We start from the raw sequence: 18,950 nt of genomic DNA, 5'->3' as shown, positions 1-18,950 counted from the left end.
TTGCTGAACACGCTGCTAAACATGACATACTTCATTTTAATGACTGCTTCACAGCCTGTGCCATCATATGGATCCTTCCCATGAGCACCAGCTTTTCTGAACTGCACGGGTGGGAACTTTCACTGCAATACATCCTACGATCCCGAAACCCTCCTGGCCTCAACCTTTGTTTGTCCTCACCCATCCAACCCCTTCCCTCTTCGCATTCCAGCACTACACAGCCGTAATTCCACCATCACAACCAGTCTTTTTATTTCTCTCCTTTTCCGCTACCTCCCCCCCCCCCCCCCCGCCTCTTCTCTCCTCTGCCCTCCGTTTAACCCGCAGTACTTCACTGTCTGGCACCCCCATACTATTCTTCCCACTCCATGCCCCAGCCTCCTCTTTATCCCATCCCGGTCGCCACTCCCGTCATGCACTGGTGGTGGTGGTGTGTGTGTGTGTGTGTGTGTGTGTGTGTGTGTTTTGTGTGTGTGGGCGCACACGCACGCACACGCGTATGTGTGTGTATTGTTGATGAAGGCCAATGGCCGAAATCTTTAATTATGAGAGTCTTTTTGTTGTGCCTATCTGCAACTAAACATTAGACAGAGCATTTTGTCATGTACCACAGCCTTATGCTCGAAAATCAAATGTCAGTAATATAGCAAATGCTGAGTGTGAAAGCTGGCATTGTATGATCGGTTCACTGTGTTTTGCTGTTTTGCCATTAGAAATCTCTCTCATTCTGTTGATGTAAAAACAAAAATGTTGGCTTTTGCATATTTTTTCTCTTTGATGTCTTCTGGAATTTTCTTCTGGAGCAGTACACCTAAAATAAATAAAATGTTCATTCAGCAGAGGTGAGAAGTAAGAATATTGTCTAAGGTAAATAACTGCGCTTGTTGCAGAAGCCTTTTGATGACTATTGGAATTTTTACACACATTTCCCAGTGAATTTACTTCTCATTGGTTTTTGTAGCTGACAATGATAGGTTTCAACTGAACTGTGATACTGTTGTAGAGAAGTTGCAACACTATAAAACTCTAGTGAGGTGCTGGAAGGCCTGCAGAGGATGAATGCTTGGTGCAAGGTTGGCTGTTGACTCTCAGCATAAACAAATGTAACATATTCCAGATAAATAGGTGGGTACACCAATAATTGTTTGATTACATGATTGCCAAAAAAGCACTGGAAACAATCACTTTCATTAAATACCTAGGAATATGCACATGAAGTAATTTAAAGTGCAACAGCCACGGGAAACTAATCATAGGAAAAGGAGATGGTAGACTGAGATTCATTGGAAGTATCTTCAGGAAGTGTTGTTCATGCACAAAGTAAGCAGTGTACAAATTCTCATTCAACCAATACTTGAGTGTTGCTGTTTAACCTTGGAACCTTATCTGATAGGATTCACAGAGGAAATAAAGAAGATACAAAGAAGGCAAGTGCACTTCATCATGTGTATGTTCAGAAAGTACAAAAGTATCATGGATATACCAATCCAACATCAGCTGAAGATACTTCAAGATAGTGTTTCATCACAAAGAAGTTTACGGCCAAAATTCTGAGAGCATGCATTCCTGAAAGAGTCATTTAATATATTGCTTCCTCCTCCATGTATTTTGTGAAAAGATAATGAAGGTAAAATTAGAGAGATTCAAGTTCACATGGAAACTTATCAGATACTTCAGCACACCATTCATGCCTGGAACAGGAAAGTGCTAAGTGACAACTGTGCATGACAAACCGTCTGCTTATGCCATTATTTATTTATTTGTTTATTTATGGTGTCAAAAGTACAGAAATGTCAATTATAAAGTGTTGACATAATTTTAAACAAAAGAAGACCAAAAATTAGACACTTCAAGTGCATTTGGTGTAGCTCTCATAAGGTCTTGCATGGTGCTGGTGCAGGTGGTTGGTGATGGGGAACACTGAAGGAAATGGCAAAGAACTGAGTCCACAGAGAATCCCCAAGTCCACAGATTGGTCTTGTATCTTGTTGTGTTTGATTGTAGTCTAATGAGAGACCTCCATATTGACCACTTCTCCAAATGTCCAGGGGGAAGTTCTTCGTTTACAGCCATCCATTCTCCCAAATACCGACATTTCTCCCGTCATTGCGAGATCCTTGCCGCATGTGGATTCTTGATGAGATCCTCAGTAGTTGTCAAGAAACTCTTTCTTGATTTCAGCCTAGGATGTGCAGGCTGACGACCATATAGTGGATGGGCTTCCTTTGTTGTGGCCTTACTTTTCTCATATCTCGCAGCTACCTCATGTCTGATTTCAGGAGGAGCTAAGCCAGTGAGGCAATGGAATTTGTCCTCAGGAGTAGCTCTTAAGCAACCCGTGATAATCCAGCAAGGCTCATTTAGAGCCAAATCTACGTTCCTGGCACGACTGGACTTGTACCATATTGAACATGCATATTCAGCAGTGGAATAGCCTAAAGCAAGTGCGCTTGAGTGCAAAGAATGCATGGATTGGCACCCCATTATGTACCTGTCAATTTTCACACTATGTTATTTCTGGCTGCCACTTTCTGTTTGGTGTTTAGGTAATGCTTTTTATATGTTAGCACATGATCCAGAGCTACTCCAAGAAATTTGGGAGTAGGATTATGTTCGAGTATGATGCCTCCCCAGGGTATATTTAAGGATCTATTTGCCTGTTTATTCTTCAGGTGGAAAGTGCAGGTCTGAATCTTGGCAGCATTAGGTTTCATGTAATTCCCATAGTAGTAAACAGTGAATTCTTCCAAAGATTTTGATAGCGTATCTTCTACAGTCTCAAAACAGTCAGCCTGAGTAGTGATAGCACAGTCATCAGCATAAATAAAGCTTTGAGTTCCTTCAGGTATAGGTTGATTGTTGGTATAGATGTTGAGTAGTAGTGGTGCAAGCACGCTGCCTTGGGGTAGCCCATTTTTCTGAGTTCTCCATCTGCTTTTCTAAATGTAGCTTAGAGATTATAAACATGTGTGTAGGTGTACATTATCACAATACAAAACACACAAATAATTTTTATTTAGACTGGCTTCTTTGTATAGGGTTCAGAGTGAAGTTATGTATTATACTGCAAAATATTCAATGAAGTCCCATCTGATGTAAAGCAATAAATTGGGAATCCTTACAAATCCAAAAGAAATTTTATTATGCCTCATTAATCAGTCTTCCTACAAATTATTTGAATATGATGTAGATTAAAGGGTTGAAAACTTGTGTTAGATACAGAGGAAGTATTCTCTCTCTCTCTCTCTCTCTCTCTCTCTCTCTCTCTCTCTCTCTCTCTCTCTCTCCTGAATGACAGGAAGTGATGTAATGCTAACAGGACTTGTATTCTTTGATGTAAGCAACTATTTTTTAAGCTATAAATAGAGCAGCTATTCAATATAACTAAAGAGGCAGCAGCTTCTTTCAAACTAGCACGTTTCTTTCTAATTTACATGGTTAAAATTAATTTGGCGTCAATATAAAATATACGAAGCAATGTAACAATAGTTTATTACCAATACAGTGTACATATGGACTTTGAATAGTTTGCCTGTTTTTCATTAATGCATACTTTGTCTCATTCCACAATCCTGAAGGTTTTCCTTCTTGATGCAATCTAATGAACATAAGTGAATTAACAAATGAATGAAAATTAAATAGTAATGGCATATTATTGAAGTTCAAAATATATTCTACCAGATAATATGTGGCAATTCAGTTTTTCGTGATGATATGTGAGCACCACATGAAACACTGCAAATTTTGACAGAAGTCTGTGTATGTGAGGCATTGAAAAAATTCTAAATTCATCAGAAGAATAACCAATTTGCTGGATGTAATCCAAGGTTCAAGGATGGTAAACCAGTGCTGTACCCTGTGTACTTCCATTACTAACATCATTTGCATTTGATCCTAGAAGCCTAATTTCTGACAAAGAAAATATTGTATTGCCTTCAAGATGCTTTCAAACATAACCATTCAGAAAATGTATAGTAAACAACCATAAATTGCTTTATGGCAGCACTCTCAGACATTGGTCATTACTGCTTAAAACCTCATCAGCAATGATGATTGTACACTGGAAAATCCATCCAGAACTGTATATTCTGATTTCTGTCAGTTTTTTGCTAAAAATGAGGTTTAAAAGACAGTTTATGCAAACTTTGAGGAGATGGAGAATCAAATACAGCAGTTGAAGACACTTCCTAATAGAGTGTTCCAGCTGTGTTTTGTAGAACTTTCCAAATGTTGAGACAAGTACAAAAATGCAAAAAGGAAATGCTTTGAAAGAAATAACACTTTCAATGTTGTAACTACTTGTCTCTCTCTCCCTTCACATTCTACCTACTGTTTTTAGTGTTTCATTTTTGTCTATTCTGTATAACTTTTGATCTTCCATGTAGCATTGCACACATTTCATTATTATATCTACAAAGAAATTTGTTATTTTCAAGATTTGGTTTTTCCTTCTTCTTGGTTTGTTAGTCGACCTTCTTCTTGTTCTTCTTATATTAATAATTAGTAAATATGTTGTGGTTTATATAGGTAAGCCACATAAATAATGATACATAGCCTTCAAAAGTACAGAAATAAATTTTATTTTTACATGAATATATAGAACACTATTTGGTACAAAAGTTGATGAAGAACTGAACTTACAAGGTTACACTAAATATAAAAATATGTACCAGAGAGGCCATGTGTACATGTCAATATCACAATATACAGATACAAAATACCATCACTGCCACACAGCACCCCCTCTGTAGTGCGCAGCACCTGAGATGTCATATTTTAATTTGAATTGACAACCAGCTCTTGTTTGGCCCAATTGCTGTGATGGTATGAAGCTTCTGGCCATTAGTGCAGGCACATCCACAGGCAGCAAGATGGCAGTAGTGTGATTCAGTGACTCTCGATGGGCTGTGCTATGAGGTGTGAGTGTGTGACTCATTCAGTGGAGACTTTCAGGGGTTTGCCATTTTATAGAATATCTACTGTGTGGTCTCTTTTGTGCAAAACAGGGAAAGGACCAGTATATAGTGGTTGGAGGGGTGATCTGACTGAGTCTGTATGCAGCATTACATGTAGGTGTAATCTATTAGGTTGGTGCATAAGGTCATAGCATTTTTGTTGTTGGTATTCCAGCTACTGTGGGTTTATTTATCAACTGTAATTCTTTTTTTAGTTCACTGTTGTTGTTTGAGTTTACAGCTTTTCATTTATCATTTGGAGATTGTGAGTGGAGCAGAGGACGCTAGAAAATGGAGTGCCAAGTGAAAAAATCAGAACATTTCTAGCGAATTGTTTTGATATTAGTGACTCTCCAAATACAGGACGACCATTGGAGTTTGATAAAGATCCATGTCAGTGTACTCAAGAATTGGCAAATATTATGAATTGTGATCATTCCACAATTGTGCGACATTTGCATGCACTGGGGAAGGTTCGAAAATAGGGTGTATGGTTACCACATGCTCTAAGCCAAAATCACAAAAATCAGCAGATGGCTATGCTTGCATCTGTACTTGGTCATTATCAACTGGTTCATGGACAACACCAACAATTCCTATCCAGTAGCGTTACTGGTGATGAGAAATGGTGTATTTATGCTAACATTGGGAAAGGGAAGTAATGGTTGAGCCCAAACAAAGCAGCAACTCCCTGTACAAAGTCCTGCTTGCATCCATTAAAGGTAATGTGAAGCACCAGGTGGAACAGCACTGGTGTGGTGTATTACGAATTGCTTAACTGAGGCGTAATCATCACTGCTGACATTTACTGTCAAGAACCGAGACACCTCGCAGAAGCAATCCAACAATAACAACCAGCAAGAATGCTTGAAATGATGCTACTCGGTGATAATGTCCACTTGCATTCCATTAGACTGACAAAAACACTATACAGGAGTTGGGTTTCAAAGTCATTCCACACCCACCTTATTCATCTGATCTTGTGCTCTCTTTCAAACAACCAACTAACTTCCTTTCCGGATGAAAATGTACTCTGCTCTGAATATGGTTCAATGTGTGTGTCACCTCAAAACTGTGATTTCACAGAAGCAGAACTGAAAAGTTACCCCAGCATTGGCAGACTGTATTAAATGGTGAAGGAGAATACATTGTTGATGACTGAAGTCTCTGTTCAGTGTATGTGTTGTGTTTATTATACATACGGAAAAACACTATGAACTTATCCACCAGCCAAATAAATTCATATCAAGGGACAATTGGCAAACTTCCGACTTGTGTCCTGCCTTGCCACAGGAAGAACATTTAGCCCAACGATAACAACACTGTTACTGTGTGTGAGCAATAAAATAGTTGCTGCATAAGGTTAGCTGTTATGAGCACCACCCATTGTTTGCGGTTTTGCCAGCTGCAGGTGAATCGGAGCATGTGGTTGGGGCTATGGCTGGTGAGTCTGCCACTAAAGACTGTTCAAATGCCATAATAATGGTGAGACAAATCTCTAATGTGGAATCCTTGAGTTTGAGGACGTCGTTATGGAATGTATCATCTGGTGAATGTATGAGATTCAAGTCACTCAGGAAATTAAGTTGTGTATGACTGATTATATTGAGGGTTTGCTCACAGGAATAGACAGTCACAGGATGAATGTTGCAGTTTGGCTATGAAGCCTCTGTAAAATTGTTCACTAAGGTTAAGCAGTTAAAAAACTTACGACAGGCAGCAGCAACATGCACTTGGGAGTCGAAATAATCTAGCAAACAAGTATTTAAGCATTCATATGGGAGGGCATGCAACTCCACTTCAGGGTGGATTTGTTGCAGCAAATGGTAAATATCTGGGCCTGGATAGGCCAAGAACAAAATGTGCTGCTCTTGCCACTTGCTGTCTTCTCTTGTAGTGTCTGCCACTGAAATTTGTTGGGCACCTCTGTAATACTGTCACTCTCACTAAATGATTTCACTCTTTATTCTATCTTCAGCTGCCTGTTAATCTGTCTTCCACTTTAGGTTGCTGTGGACAGTTGCTCCTATGTGTCTTAAAGTTGTTACTGTTACTGGTAATTTTTCATAAATAGCTTAATTGAACAGTAATGTATCTTGCCACCTATTTACGCATGATGTATTACATTTATTTGTTATGGGTAAACTCTCTGTCCTTGCAACAATAATAGATCCTCTGTAGGTCTTTCTGATTTTTGTTGCAGCTTGTGACACTGCAACCTTGTTATAGACAACAGCACCATATGCAAAAAGCTTCATAGAGCTTCCAACACTAGATCATTTATTTTTTATTTTTAATATATATTATAAACAGTAATGACCTGGTAACACTAAAATAGGAGACTGTCTGCCATAAGTGAACAGCTAAGAGTATGTTGTTACATGGCCATATAACATTCTGAATGGAGTTCCCATCAGTTTTCTGATCATCAGTATAATATTTGCATTTGTCAACGTGGCCAGACAAGTAAAATTGGGCCATCCTGATAGAAACCAATTAATAAACATTTATGGGATTTCCCTGTAATAAATGCAACATGAGAGTAAAGAAAGTAGCTCTTGCTATCTTGTTCCTATTGCTTAAATCGGATCAAATCAAATCAAAGTTTTGTCATCACATGACATGCCTTTTACAGTCAAAGAATGTGACATAGATGTCTTATCAACCCTAAAACAATATACAGGCTAATGAACATAATCTAAGGTTATAGTTCATATGTTGTTTCTTCTTCAAACAGAAATTTTACATGGTTGTCATTAAAAAGATCTTTGCTTATAATAAATATGGTGTTACTTTAGAGAGATGTTATTTTGCCTGGTCATCATTCAAGAAAACTTCTACACTAAAGTAACATTTGCTTTTGAGATATTATACCAGGTCTCCTTCACTACTAATTTTCTTTTTGATTTAGGTCAAACATACCCTTCTAGATTTTATGTATAAAATTCATGTCCACATAATGTGGAGGGTTTTTTTTTTCACATAGTTTTAATCTGTGGTTGGGTACTATGTGACTTTCTCTATATCTAGTCTCATACCTGTGCAAGGAATAGTTGCTGTCAAAAAGTTGTGTGTTACCTTTTGTGAAAATGAGACTCATATATGTACATGCTTGAAACAGATAAAAGTTTGCAGTGTTATTTCTTGTTAGTTCCCACCATGGCTCAGATGATTTTTTTGTGGTCTACAAGCTCTGGAAGATTAGTTTTCTCAGCTCCTCAGAAAATTATGCTATGTCTAATGACTGAAACAAAATATGCACAATGACAGTTTTTTTTACAACTAAATCAGTGATGTTATATAGGATGTTCATGACATAAACAAGCTGTTCAGGCAACACAGAATTCTGTCGATATGATAAAACCATGACCTAGTTTTGTTTTCTAGTCACTGAGGAACTTGACACAGTTCGTGATGTCCAGTTTTTTTTGTCCATGTAGTGTATTTCAGTTATACATTACACATATTGTTTCATGCTGTTTTCATAAAATTTAATTACAAATTATTATTTTTGACCCATGACTACTTTTCCAAGTCTGTTCTCAGTACAGTAGACTAAGTCTTCATTGGTTTTACAGCAGATATTTCTGTTGAGTTATCTGCATAAAGGATGATATCGGGCTGAACCTGACATGTCATATCACTGAACAATGTGGAATGACTAATTGTATGTGTTTCTAGCCACTGTTATTAACAAGATCTCTTTATTTTCTGTTTGCTAAGTGTGATGACATCCAACTAACAAATTTTCCTTGAAAACCATAGCTTGTCAGTTTTTGGAGAAGCCAGTCATGATCCACAGTATCGAAAGCCTTGGCAGTGTCACAAAAGATCCAGATACTAACATTCTGTTACTGAGACATCTGGTAACTTTTGTGTCTAATTCATTTATTTTGTGGGTTGTGCTACAGCCTTTAACCATACAGATTGTGTAAAATAGTGCTGCAGGATGAATTATAATTTTCTATCTGATCACATGCAGCTCTTTCAGATATTTTTGAGAAAATTAATTACAGTAAGATAGTTCTCCAATTTTCCATTTCATCTTGTTTGCCCTTTTTATGAATGGGCCAAGCTTCGGCATATTTTAATTCATACAGAAAAAAACTCTAATCTAAAGAGTGTCTGCGAGAGAGAGAGTGGATGTGCAATACTGTGACAGATTACTTGTAATATTATAGCAGGAACCTGATCCCAATCCAGTGAGTTTAAATTACATATGGATGTTGTTATTTTCATAATATCATAGTTGGAAACATGAGAAAACTTAAAACCTGAGCTATTCTATCTGTCATACTAGGACCTGTACTTGCTGGTGAGCAGTTACTTATTTAATTACAATTTATGAAGAAGTCATTGAAGGATTCACTTATGGAACTGGATCTATAACAGTTCTAGCATTTGTCATTAATTTAGAGAGGCATTTTCTCTCCTTCTCATTGTCGACTTCACTTATTATAAAAGACCAAACATCTTTTGTTGCATTTGAAATGAACCTATTGTTTGCAGTGCGTTTTGCTAGTTTAACTACTTTATCAATTTTTTTCTTTTTCTATACTTTTTGGATGTGCTTACCTGTCAAGAAATTTGGGTCTTCTATTAACTTTCACCCCCATATGCTAGACACTGTTATTTCCTTTTGTTTCTACTTTTATGAGAGACAGTCTGCACTGTTACAAAAGGGAAGCATTCATTAAAGGTATTCATGCATTCAGTTGAAAAGTTTTTGTAGTTGTCATTTGTTGGAGCACGTTTTCTGACTGCCCACGTGGTGAAGTTTAGTTTTATAATAAATACCTCCGCCATTTCGTGACTGAAGTTCCTACGTCATTTTGTTGTGCAGACTGAATTTAACTCTGATAATGATACAAATAGAGCTTTGTGATTTGATACTAATAACTGTAAAATAAATCTTTCTTTTAAACTAGAGCTATGCAGTAACTTACAATATTATTGATACATGTTGGAACATTTGCTCTAACCCTTTGACATTGCTCAAAATTTAGATTTAACCCATTTGCGGCTATTGGGTTCTTTAAATGTAAAGCAAATTTGTCATCAGTTCTTGCATTTGTGTAGAAATCAGCTCGCATAACCAGTTTCTTAAACAGTTTTTCATTGTTTAATTTATGTAATAATTTTTCAAATTTATCTGTGAATACAGAGCTTATATTGTACCCACGCATGTGATATATGCTGATATTGTACTCTTTTAAGTTCTATACAAAATCTTTGAAAAGTAAGTTCTTCATTTAGATGGCTGAAATTCTGTCTAATTTCACGGTCTACTGAGGAATGAACTAGTGTCTAAGAACTTCCATATCCATTAGTTTTACAAAAGTTGGTAGCCAATTTGTTGCCTGCAAGTCATTGAGGAGATGGATGTATTCAGCTTTAAACCACTGTTCATTTAGACAAATTACTTCTACTGTCTATTCCATACTTTCTAACAGAATTTACATATCGTACAAGCTTGCTGATCAGTTATTATGACAGACCTCCAGTATTCAAATGTGCAATGAAATTACTACGGCATACATTATCAGGCAAAGAATCTTTGAAATTAGTTTCATTACAAGGTAAGTGAACTTACACCTATGTATTTAATACATATTCTGGATTTTTAATGTTGGGTGAAATCTGGCTGGAAATGGCCCCTTTCAGTAGTTTCCATGCACGTGAGCGTTTAGGCACTAGCTTGTTAGCATTTTCAGTGCTTTAGTGCTTTATGTCATCAAGAGCTTTGTTTATATCTGGTGAGTCTCTTCTTACCAGATCGATTTAGGTGTTGTCCAAGCATTGTGAAACTATATTTTTCATTACTGTTCATGTCAAGAAGTCATAACACTTCAAACAGAAGTGTTTTAATTTTTGGTCCATTCATCGAATTGCACTGTTCACACAAGACCAGTTCACCAGATCATATCTCGTAGATAGATTTATCAATACCATGTCTGGAGTTAACAGTAATTGCAAGGTACCAAACAGCCTTTTTAAATGCACTGGCCTCATTGCAGTTAAACATTGTTTGATCCAGATATAAGAACAAGACAGTCACTTTTGCATTATAGTGCTTTTCATTTATCATCATGTTGTTCAATCAAGAAGTGATGGAAGAATCACTTAACACTTTTTAGTAGAATTGGCACATCTTTTCCTATCTTGCTGGTCTTATTTGTGAACTTCACCCTAGGCTTAACAATGCCGACACAATCACAATCTCTTAAGCATAGTTTGATAGAAAGTTTGAAACACCGAATGCATGGTTGTCTTCAAATCTTTTGACCTTGATTCCATGATGTATTTGTTTTTGGATGGGGGTGTGTAGCTGTTCTTTGCAGATTTCATGTTTATTTTTGAGAGGCCACCTTTACATGTGATGTTAGACACAGCAGTGCTAACGTCGTCCTGTACAGACACAAATATTTTACTGGTCACATTTTTGATATGTGTAGAGTGTTTTTCGTCATCTACTATTGTTACACATTTTTCTTTATTGTCCTTTTCTATTTTTTCAGATAGGATCCCTTTCTTGGTTACATGTGAGCTAAATGATTCAAAAGACTTACTTTTGTCCACTTTTAAAGGGTTGCTCTTCCCCAGACTATTGCATCTGTGTTCTACAGTGGCATGGGGGGTGGGGGGTGGAACCCTTAGAAACATTCAGAATGAAATTGTATGTACACATTAATTTGTGATGTGAATGTACAAGGACTCATTCCACATCTTTACGATCTATCGTGCAAAATGATCCGTGGAACATGTAACTAACTTTCACTTGAACTCTTCAGTATCACTTTGCAACACATGACTTATTGAATTCTTGTCTCTGATAATGTTTCAGTATTTTTTTCACACATTTCTGTAACACAAGCATCACACAACCACAAGTAGTTAACAATTACCAACCTTCTGTTTATTTTGCAACAGTTTTTGTGAAGCCTCCATTTACAGCATTTGTACTGGATACATTTCAAGATTTTTTTTGTTACACAACTTACAATTACCAGTTTGTATTTCACTATTGTCACTTTTATTGGAACAGTTTACACCTGCTAGTCTTATTGGTACAATCTTGAAACTCACAAAAGTTTGTGGTAGAGACATAAAATGCAAAACTACTGGTTCGTTAGGCATTGACAGCAGTATATGAAAGCTTCTCTTACGCTATAAGAGATCTCTGTCTTGTAGATATTTTGAAGAACTTCACACTGTCACTCACTCCAGGTTTCTCCACTCAAACCAATATGGTATTCTGAGACAGTACTGATCATATTAATCAACATTGAACTTTATGAACTTCCAGCAAACTGAAATAGCTGTGGGCCAACAACTTCTGTAAATCAGTACAGCAAAAAACCAGTTCAAAATTGCAAATATTACTTTTTTATTCACTTGGTGACTAGTTTTGGGTCAAGACCCATTTTCAAATCCTCATAACATAGTCAAAAATGGTATTTCCGAAGATGTGAAAACCATATCAAAAATGTGCATTTAACAGTTCATTGCACATTTTTTATATGGTTTTCACATCTTTGGAAATACCATTTTTGACTATGTTACAATGTTTTAAAAATGGGTCTCAGCCTGAAACTAGTCATTGAGTGAATAAAAAAGTAAAATTTGCAACTTTGGACTGCTATTTTGTTGTACCAACATTGAACTGATGTCTAAAGAAACATTGTTACAGTTTTGGTGTCACATTCTTTATCTCATAATAACTATGAACTGGCACCAACTCCATTACAGCCGAGTCTGGAATCAGAACTGGTATTTTCTCTCCTGTTGTTTCTCTGACTGCAACAGTAAACAATAGCACTTGCACCATATTAAAATTTGAAATTTTCTGTCGGCTTGGCACAGCTCTTTACATGTTACTTAGATTGACAAAACTATTACATCAGTGGTTGATGTAATTTTTGCTTTGGAAAATTTTTGATTTTAGGATGACAGAGGACGTCTAATGCGCAGAACAGTCATAAGATATGTTAACCTAAGTTTAGTTATCACTCTCCGCATGATGAGCCCTCGTGTAAAGAAGAGATTTCCTACTATGGATCACTTAGTGGAAGCTGGTTTTATGCAGCCCAATGAAAAGAAGGTCTTTGATGCCCTGGACCAAAAGACAAGTCACCCGAAGTACTGGATGCCACTAGTATGGGCAGGAAGTATAATTACAAGAGCAAGAAAAGAAGGCAGAATAAAGGATGATTTTTCAATGAAGACCCTCATTGATGAACTAAATACTTTCAGAGGTGGTTGTGGAGGAATGTTAAATTATGACTGGATCAGCATACCTCTTGTTTACACCCAGGTAAAAATTTTTTTCATTTTATGTTCTGTCACACTCTTTCCATTAAGAAAAAGGTGTGGTATGTCTAACTTGAAAGTGTAAAATAAATTTCTATAGTTTTGTGTGCACTCAAAGGTGTTGTTTGTGTGAGACTTGCCTCAGAAGTAAGGGTCATTTGCCTAGAAAAGATGCAGATCGTAAATTTATTGTAAGATCCAAACAAATAAAATTTCTGCCCCTAATTCCGTGGAGTGATTATTATTCTCCAATCACTTTTGGTAACAAGCTTAAAAAAACTGTGCATACAATTCCACCACCTTGGATTTCAGTCACTCCATAATTTAAGTTTTCAACATTTCACTATTTTAAAACACTTGAAAACAAGCCATTTCTTGAGATGCAGGAAGTGGTAGATAAAGGAGGCGATATCAGGGCGAGTGTTTTTGAAAGTTCCCACCCAAAGCTCCAAATCATGTAAACTCTGTGGGCATTGATGTGTGAAAATGTATTGTAATGATTGTAAATAACTCAAGCTTTTAGCCTCTTTTATTCATTCCTTCAAATGACTACATCTCATTTTTGAAAATACACTCCTGGAAATTGAAATAAGAACACCGTGAATTCATTGTCCCAGGAAGGGGAAACTTTATTGACACATTCCTGGGGTCAGATACATCACATGATCACACTGACAGAACCACAGGCACATAGACACAGGCAACAGAGCATGCACAATGTCGGCACTAGTACAGTGTATATCCACCTTTCGTAGCAATACAGGCTGCTATTCTCCCATGGAGACGATCGTAGAGATGCTGGATGTAGTCCTGTGGAACGGCTTGCCATGCCATTTCCACCTGGCGCCTCAGTTGGACCAGCGTTCGTGCTGGACGTGCAGACCGCGTGAGACGACGCTTCATCCAGTCCCAAACATGCTCAATGGGGGACAGATCTGGAGATATTGCTGGCCAGGGTAGTTGACTTACACCTTCTAGAGCACGTTGGGTGGCACGGGATACATGCAGACGTGCATTGTCCTGTTGGAACAGCAAGTTCCCTTGCCGGTCTAGGAATGGTAGAACGATGGGTTCGATGACGGTTTGGATGTACCGTGCACTATTCAGTGTCCCCTCGACGATCACCAGTGGTGTATGGCCAGTGTAGGAGATCGCTCCCCACACCATGATGCCGGGTGTTGGCCCTGTGTGCCTCGGTCGTATGCAGTCCTGATTGTGGCGCTCACCTGCACGGCGCCAAACACGCATACGACCATCATTGGCACCAAGGCAGAAGCGACTCTCATCGCTGAAGACGACACGTCTCCATTCGTCCCTCCATTCACGCCTGTCGCAACACCACTGGAGGCGGGCTGCACGATGTTGGGGCGTGAGCGGAAGACGGCCTAACGGTGTGCGGGACCATAGCCCAGCTTCATGGAGACGGTTGCGAATGGTCCTCGCCGATACCCCAGGAGCAACAGTGTCCCTAATTTGCTGGGAAGTGGCGGTGCGGTCCCCTACGGCACTGCGTAGGATCCTACGGTCTTGGCGTGCATCCGTGCGTCGCTGCGGTCCGGTCCCAGGTCGACGGGCACGTGCACCTTCCGCCGACCACTGGCGACAACATCGATGTACTGTGGAGACCTCACGCCCCACGTGTTGAGCAATTCGGCGGTACGTCCACCCGGCCTCCCGCATGCCCACTATACGCCCTCGCTCAAAGTCCGTCAACTGCACATACGGTTCACGTCCACACTGTCGCGGCATGCTACCAGTGTTAAAGACTGCGATGGAGCTCCGTATACCATGGCAAACTGGCTGACACTGACGGCGGCGGTGCACAAATGCTGCGCAGCTAGCGCCATTCGACGGCCAACACCGCGGTTCCTGGTGTGTCCGCTGTGCCGTGCGTGTGATCATTGCTTGTACAGTCCTCTCGCAGTGTCCGGAGCAAGTATGGTGGGTCTGACACACTGGTGTCAATGTGTTCTTTTTTCCATTTCCAGGAGTGTATTTGACTGGCTACGTTATCTACTATTAGTGTTAAGACTGCATGAAAGCTGCCAATAGCACATCTTATTAGCCCCTAAATATGTTTCTTTATGAAGTGCTGTGCAGATTAAGGAAGGGGCAAAAGTCCTGCTTCACCCTTAGGTATGAGCAAGTCACACATAATAGGGTTGTTTCGTCTTTCAGTTGTATTTTCATACAGCATTTTGAGGGTTCATTTATATTTTAAGTTATCTAATTGTGATCTTCAGCTCGGAGTAGTCTGAGAACCCCCGACTTGTTAAATATTCTTCCTATCTGTAGAATAACTTAATTTTTTACAAAAAAACTGGGACTTGGCAACTCTGATCTTTTAAGGCTTTTATTGTGCCTTTAAATACAACACTTATTAGATGACAAGTATCTTGTTACAGGCCACCATCTGGGTAATGAATAACAAGCTTTTTTTTTTTCAATACATACATATATACATTATTGATACAAACAACTGATGATTGGTGTTCATTGACAACATGGCTGGAATAGAAGACTTTTTGTTGCCTTGACTACTTTGCCCATTGAGACTCCAAGTACATTTTCATCTCTCTTGGAATGGCACAGAGACCAAGCAGAATACCTCATGCAAATAATAAAGTACACAAAACAGGACCTGTCCCGTAATAAATCTTCTTATATAATAACGAAAACTGTATATTCTGAACAATTACTCTGGACAGCAAAAATGCACATAATTATAAAGCTTTTTCATTTATATTCAGAATTAGTATGAGGTTTCACTTCCATACTACAAAATTATTTAATTCCGAACTTTGGCTACAAAATATCTGGAAAATCTTGTGCTCTCACACCATGTATGGCGACCATTGGCTACTTAGGCTCTGTTCTGTGAGTTACTGTATAAGTGCCGGCTGATCACTGCTGTAAGTCATATTATCCAGCCAGTTGGTCCATGCTTCTGTGATGTGCCTTATGGATATGCATTCCATGGAATGTAATAGCAGTGGATGCAGTGCTTTATAAGAGTGTGAACAGTTTGAGTGATAAATACCTTCATTCATAGGAGACATAAAAAATACTGTAGTGGAAATGACAGTTTATTAAGAACCACACTACAGTCTCCAAGTTTTCATTCTCTTTTTTCCTGCCTTTTGTTGTGCCGGACATTATTATAGAGAGCTAAATGAATGGTAAGCCTGAGCAGTGCTGTGTGACAAAATGAAATTTTACTTCGTATGCTACTCTCATGAGACCATCTGTTGACAGGTTCCTCGCTGTGCTTCCAGGTTGTCACTCTGGCAGTGTATGCGTACTTCATAGCTACTTTGATGTCCAACCAGTTCCTGGATCCTTCAATGAAGTATCCCAAGCATGAGATTGATTTAGTGTTTCCTACATTCACATTTCTGCAGGTAAGTTTTTTGCATAAATATATTTACAATGAAATTAACCCTAAACTTGAAAAAATCATTGTAGAGAGATGAGTAAAAATCGTGTACTCACACAGTTATCGATAGTACCAAGCGGTTCTAGTGATCATCTTCTGTTCACAGTTCTCATTTTACATGGGATGGCTGAAAGTGGCAGAATCACTTGTTAATCCTTTTGGTGAAGATGATGATGATTTTGAATTGAACTGGTTGGTTGACAGAAACTTACAGGTATGCCTGCTTGAAATAAATGAAACATTTACAAAATGATAGTTTGTAAATTGCTGAGATGTGCTTTTTCTCAAACAGGTTTCATATGTTATTGTTGATGAGATGCACCAAGAGCATCCAGAAATGGTGAAAGATCAGTACTGGGATGAAGTGTTCCCAGCAGAACTGCCTTACACTGCAGCTGCAAAGCAGTACCAGACTGGGCCACCACCTCATTCTGCTGAAAATGTTGAGGTTTCTCTTGATCAGGCAGAATTCATGCCTCTGGAGACTGTTGTAGAAGAGCCCCAAGACGAAAGGGATGAAATGGGAGATATGGAGGTGAATATCTGCAGTAGCCATTAAAAACACATTTGGAAATTATTGAATAGTAACTGATCTTTTGTAGCCTTACATAATTATAATCACATATTGCACATGACTAGGGAAACATGATTTGGATCATGTTATATTACTGTGATACTTGGAGTAAAGCTGAAGTAAGTTGTGAAAATCAGAGATCTAATTCCATTTTTCATTACTACAATAACATAGTTGTACAGGCAGTGACATTTTATGGCAATAACTTCATTTTTCCAGTGTGTTTTCTACAATAAAAGTTTTGTGAATTTCAAATTTCATAGAAAGGCAGTGTTACTTCGATTTTTTTTTTTTTTTTTTTTTTTTTTTTACATTTAATCATCAAATAGGCAAACAACTGTGGTAGAAAGTACAAGGGAACAAGGGCTTTCCCTCCCTATTCTAGCTGATAGTTTAAATAAGACACACAGACAGATGTCGCTGTCAAGCATTCTACTGTCAGAATGTTTTATTTATTCGCAAGTCACTTACTTGTGGATTAATATTATCTACTTCCATTTGTTGTTCTAATATTAAGAAAAAAGTTTCAGCAGCTGTCTCCCTTTACTGTTGTGTGCCTTCCTTTATAATATTTTACTTAACTCATTCCACATCCTTTTAGGCTTACATCAAGATGGGATTTACAGAACACAGTGTTCCATTGATGTTATTCATATTAAATTTTTCATCCAAACAGACCAAAGCTGAAGATAACAAGAAACCTAGAATCAACACAGGGTCACTGAACAAAACAAAGATAAGTACCTCAATAATGTGTCTAATACAGAGATGTACAGCTGTGAAGAAATCAAAGAATAATCAGCTAAGGCATCCAAAAACCCAGGTGGTGGAATAAAAGTTATGATGAAACACTTGAAAGAAGATTAAAATCCTGGAAGAGGTGGGACTCTGACAAGACAGAGGAAAAATGGGAAGACTTCAAGAATGGAAGGAAAGAAACAACGGGAGTGGAAAAGGTGGAAGGAGAGTTCAAAAAGAACATCATGGAATTTTACAGAACCATCGAAGAACTACTACAAGGGTATCAATGACAAAGCCTGTGCTAAAGGTGAACAGATGGAAGCATAGATAATAATGACAAAGAACGCAATCAGCTCTTGGCAAACTACTTAAAGTGCAGCTAAATTGTGAAGAGTCTTGTGAAAGCCTAGATAACTAGAAACAAATCCACAATAATTTCGGTTCCATGCCACGAAACCTAGGTGAAATCAGACAGGTAATCAAGGAGCTTGAGGATAATAAAAATCAAGTGAAGATGGTGTTGCAGCAGATGTTGAAGACTGGAGGGCGTCACTGCAGATGGAATGCTTTACCTGAAAACTAGAAAGATACCAAAGGCTGGAAATGTGCACTTACACATCCACTCCATAAGAAAGGTAACCAAATTGATACAAATGACTGCAGAGGAATCTCCTTGATCTCAGTTGTTTATAAGATACCCTCCAAAGTCCTGATGAGAATATCTGAACACTATCACCTCATCGGAGAATGTAAAGCTGCTTCCTGAAACGACTGGTCATGCATGGTATAGATATTCAACTTTGTTATCAATAAGAAGCCACAACATAATAGTAATTTTTGTCAACTACAAAAAAGTGTGCAACTCAAATTAAAAACATGGTTTATTTAGAGTTTCAGAGGAATTCTGAATTGATAGAAAAGCAAGGGAAAATTG

General features: G+C 38.2%; 1 protein-coding gene across 4 annotated transcripts in view; it reads left to right on the top strand.

Annotated features, from left to right (window-relative positions):
• LOC126259893 (uncharacterized) overlaps positions 1-18,950 on the top strand; it is a 526,255-nt gene that overhangs the window by 449,368 nt on the left and 57,937 nt on the right. For all 4 annotated transcript variants that reach the window (XM_049956973.1, XM_049956970.1, XM_049956971.1 and 1 more), the window contains 4 exons: positions 12,901-13,269; positions 16,541-16,666; positions 16,808-16,915; positions 16,994-17,236. In XM_049956973.1, the coding sequence (XP_049812930.1) occupies positions 12,901-13,269; positions 16,541-16,666; positions 16,808-16,915; positions 16,994-17,236 (846 nt within the window). The remainder of the gene's footprint in view (positions 1-12,900; positions 13,270-16,540; positions 16,667-16,807; positions 16,916-16,993; positions 17,237-18,950) is intronic.

The sequence above is a fragment of the Schistocerca nitens genome, chromosome 5 (genome assembly GCF_023898315.1).
Source record: "Schistocerca nitens isolate TAMUIC-IGC-003100 chromosome 5, iqSchNite1.1, whole genome shotgun sequence".
Classification (NCBI taxonomy): domain Eukaryota; kingdom Metazoa; phylum Arthropoda; class Insecta; order Orthoptera; family Acrididae; genus Schistocerca; species Schistocerca nitens.
The sequence above is the reverse complement of the archived record's forward strand: the minus strand, read 5'-3'. Positions and strand labels throughout refer to the sequence as shown.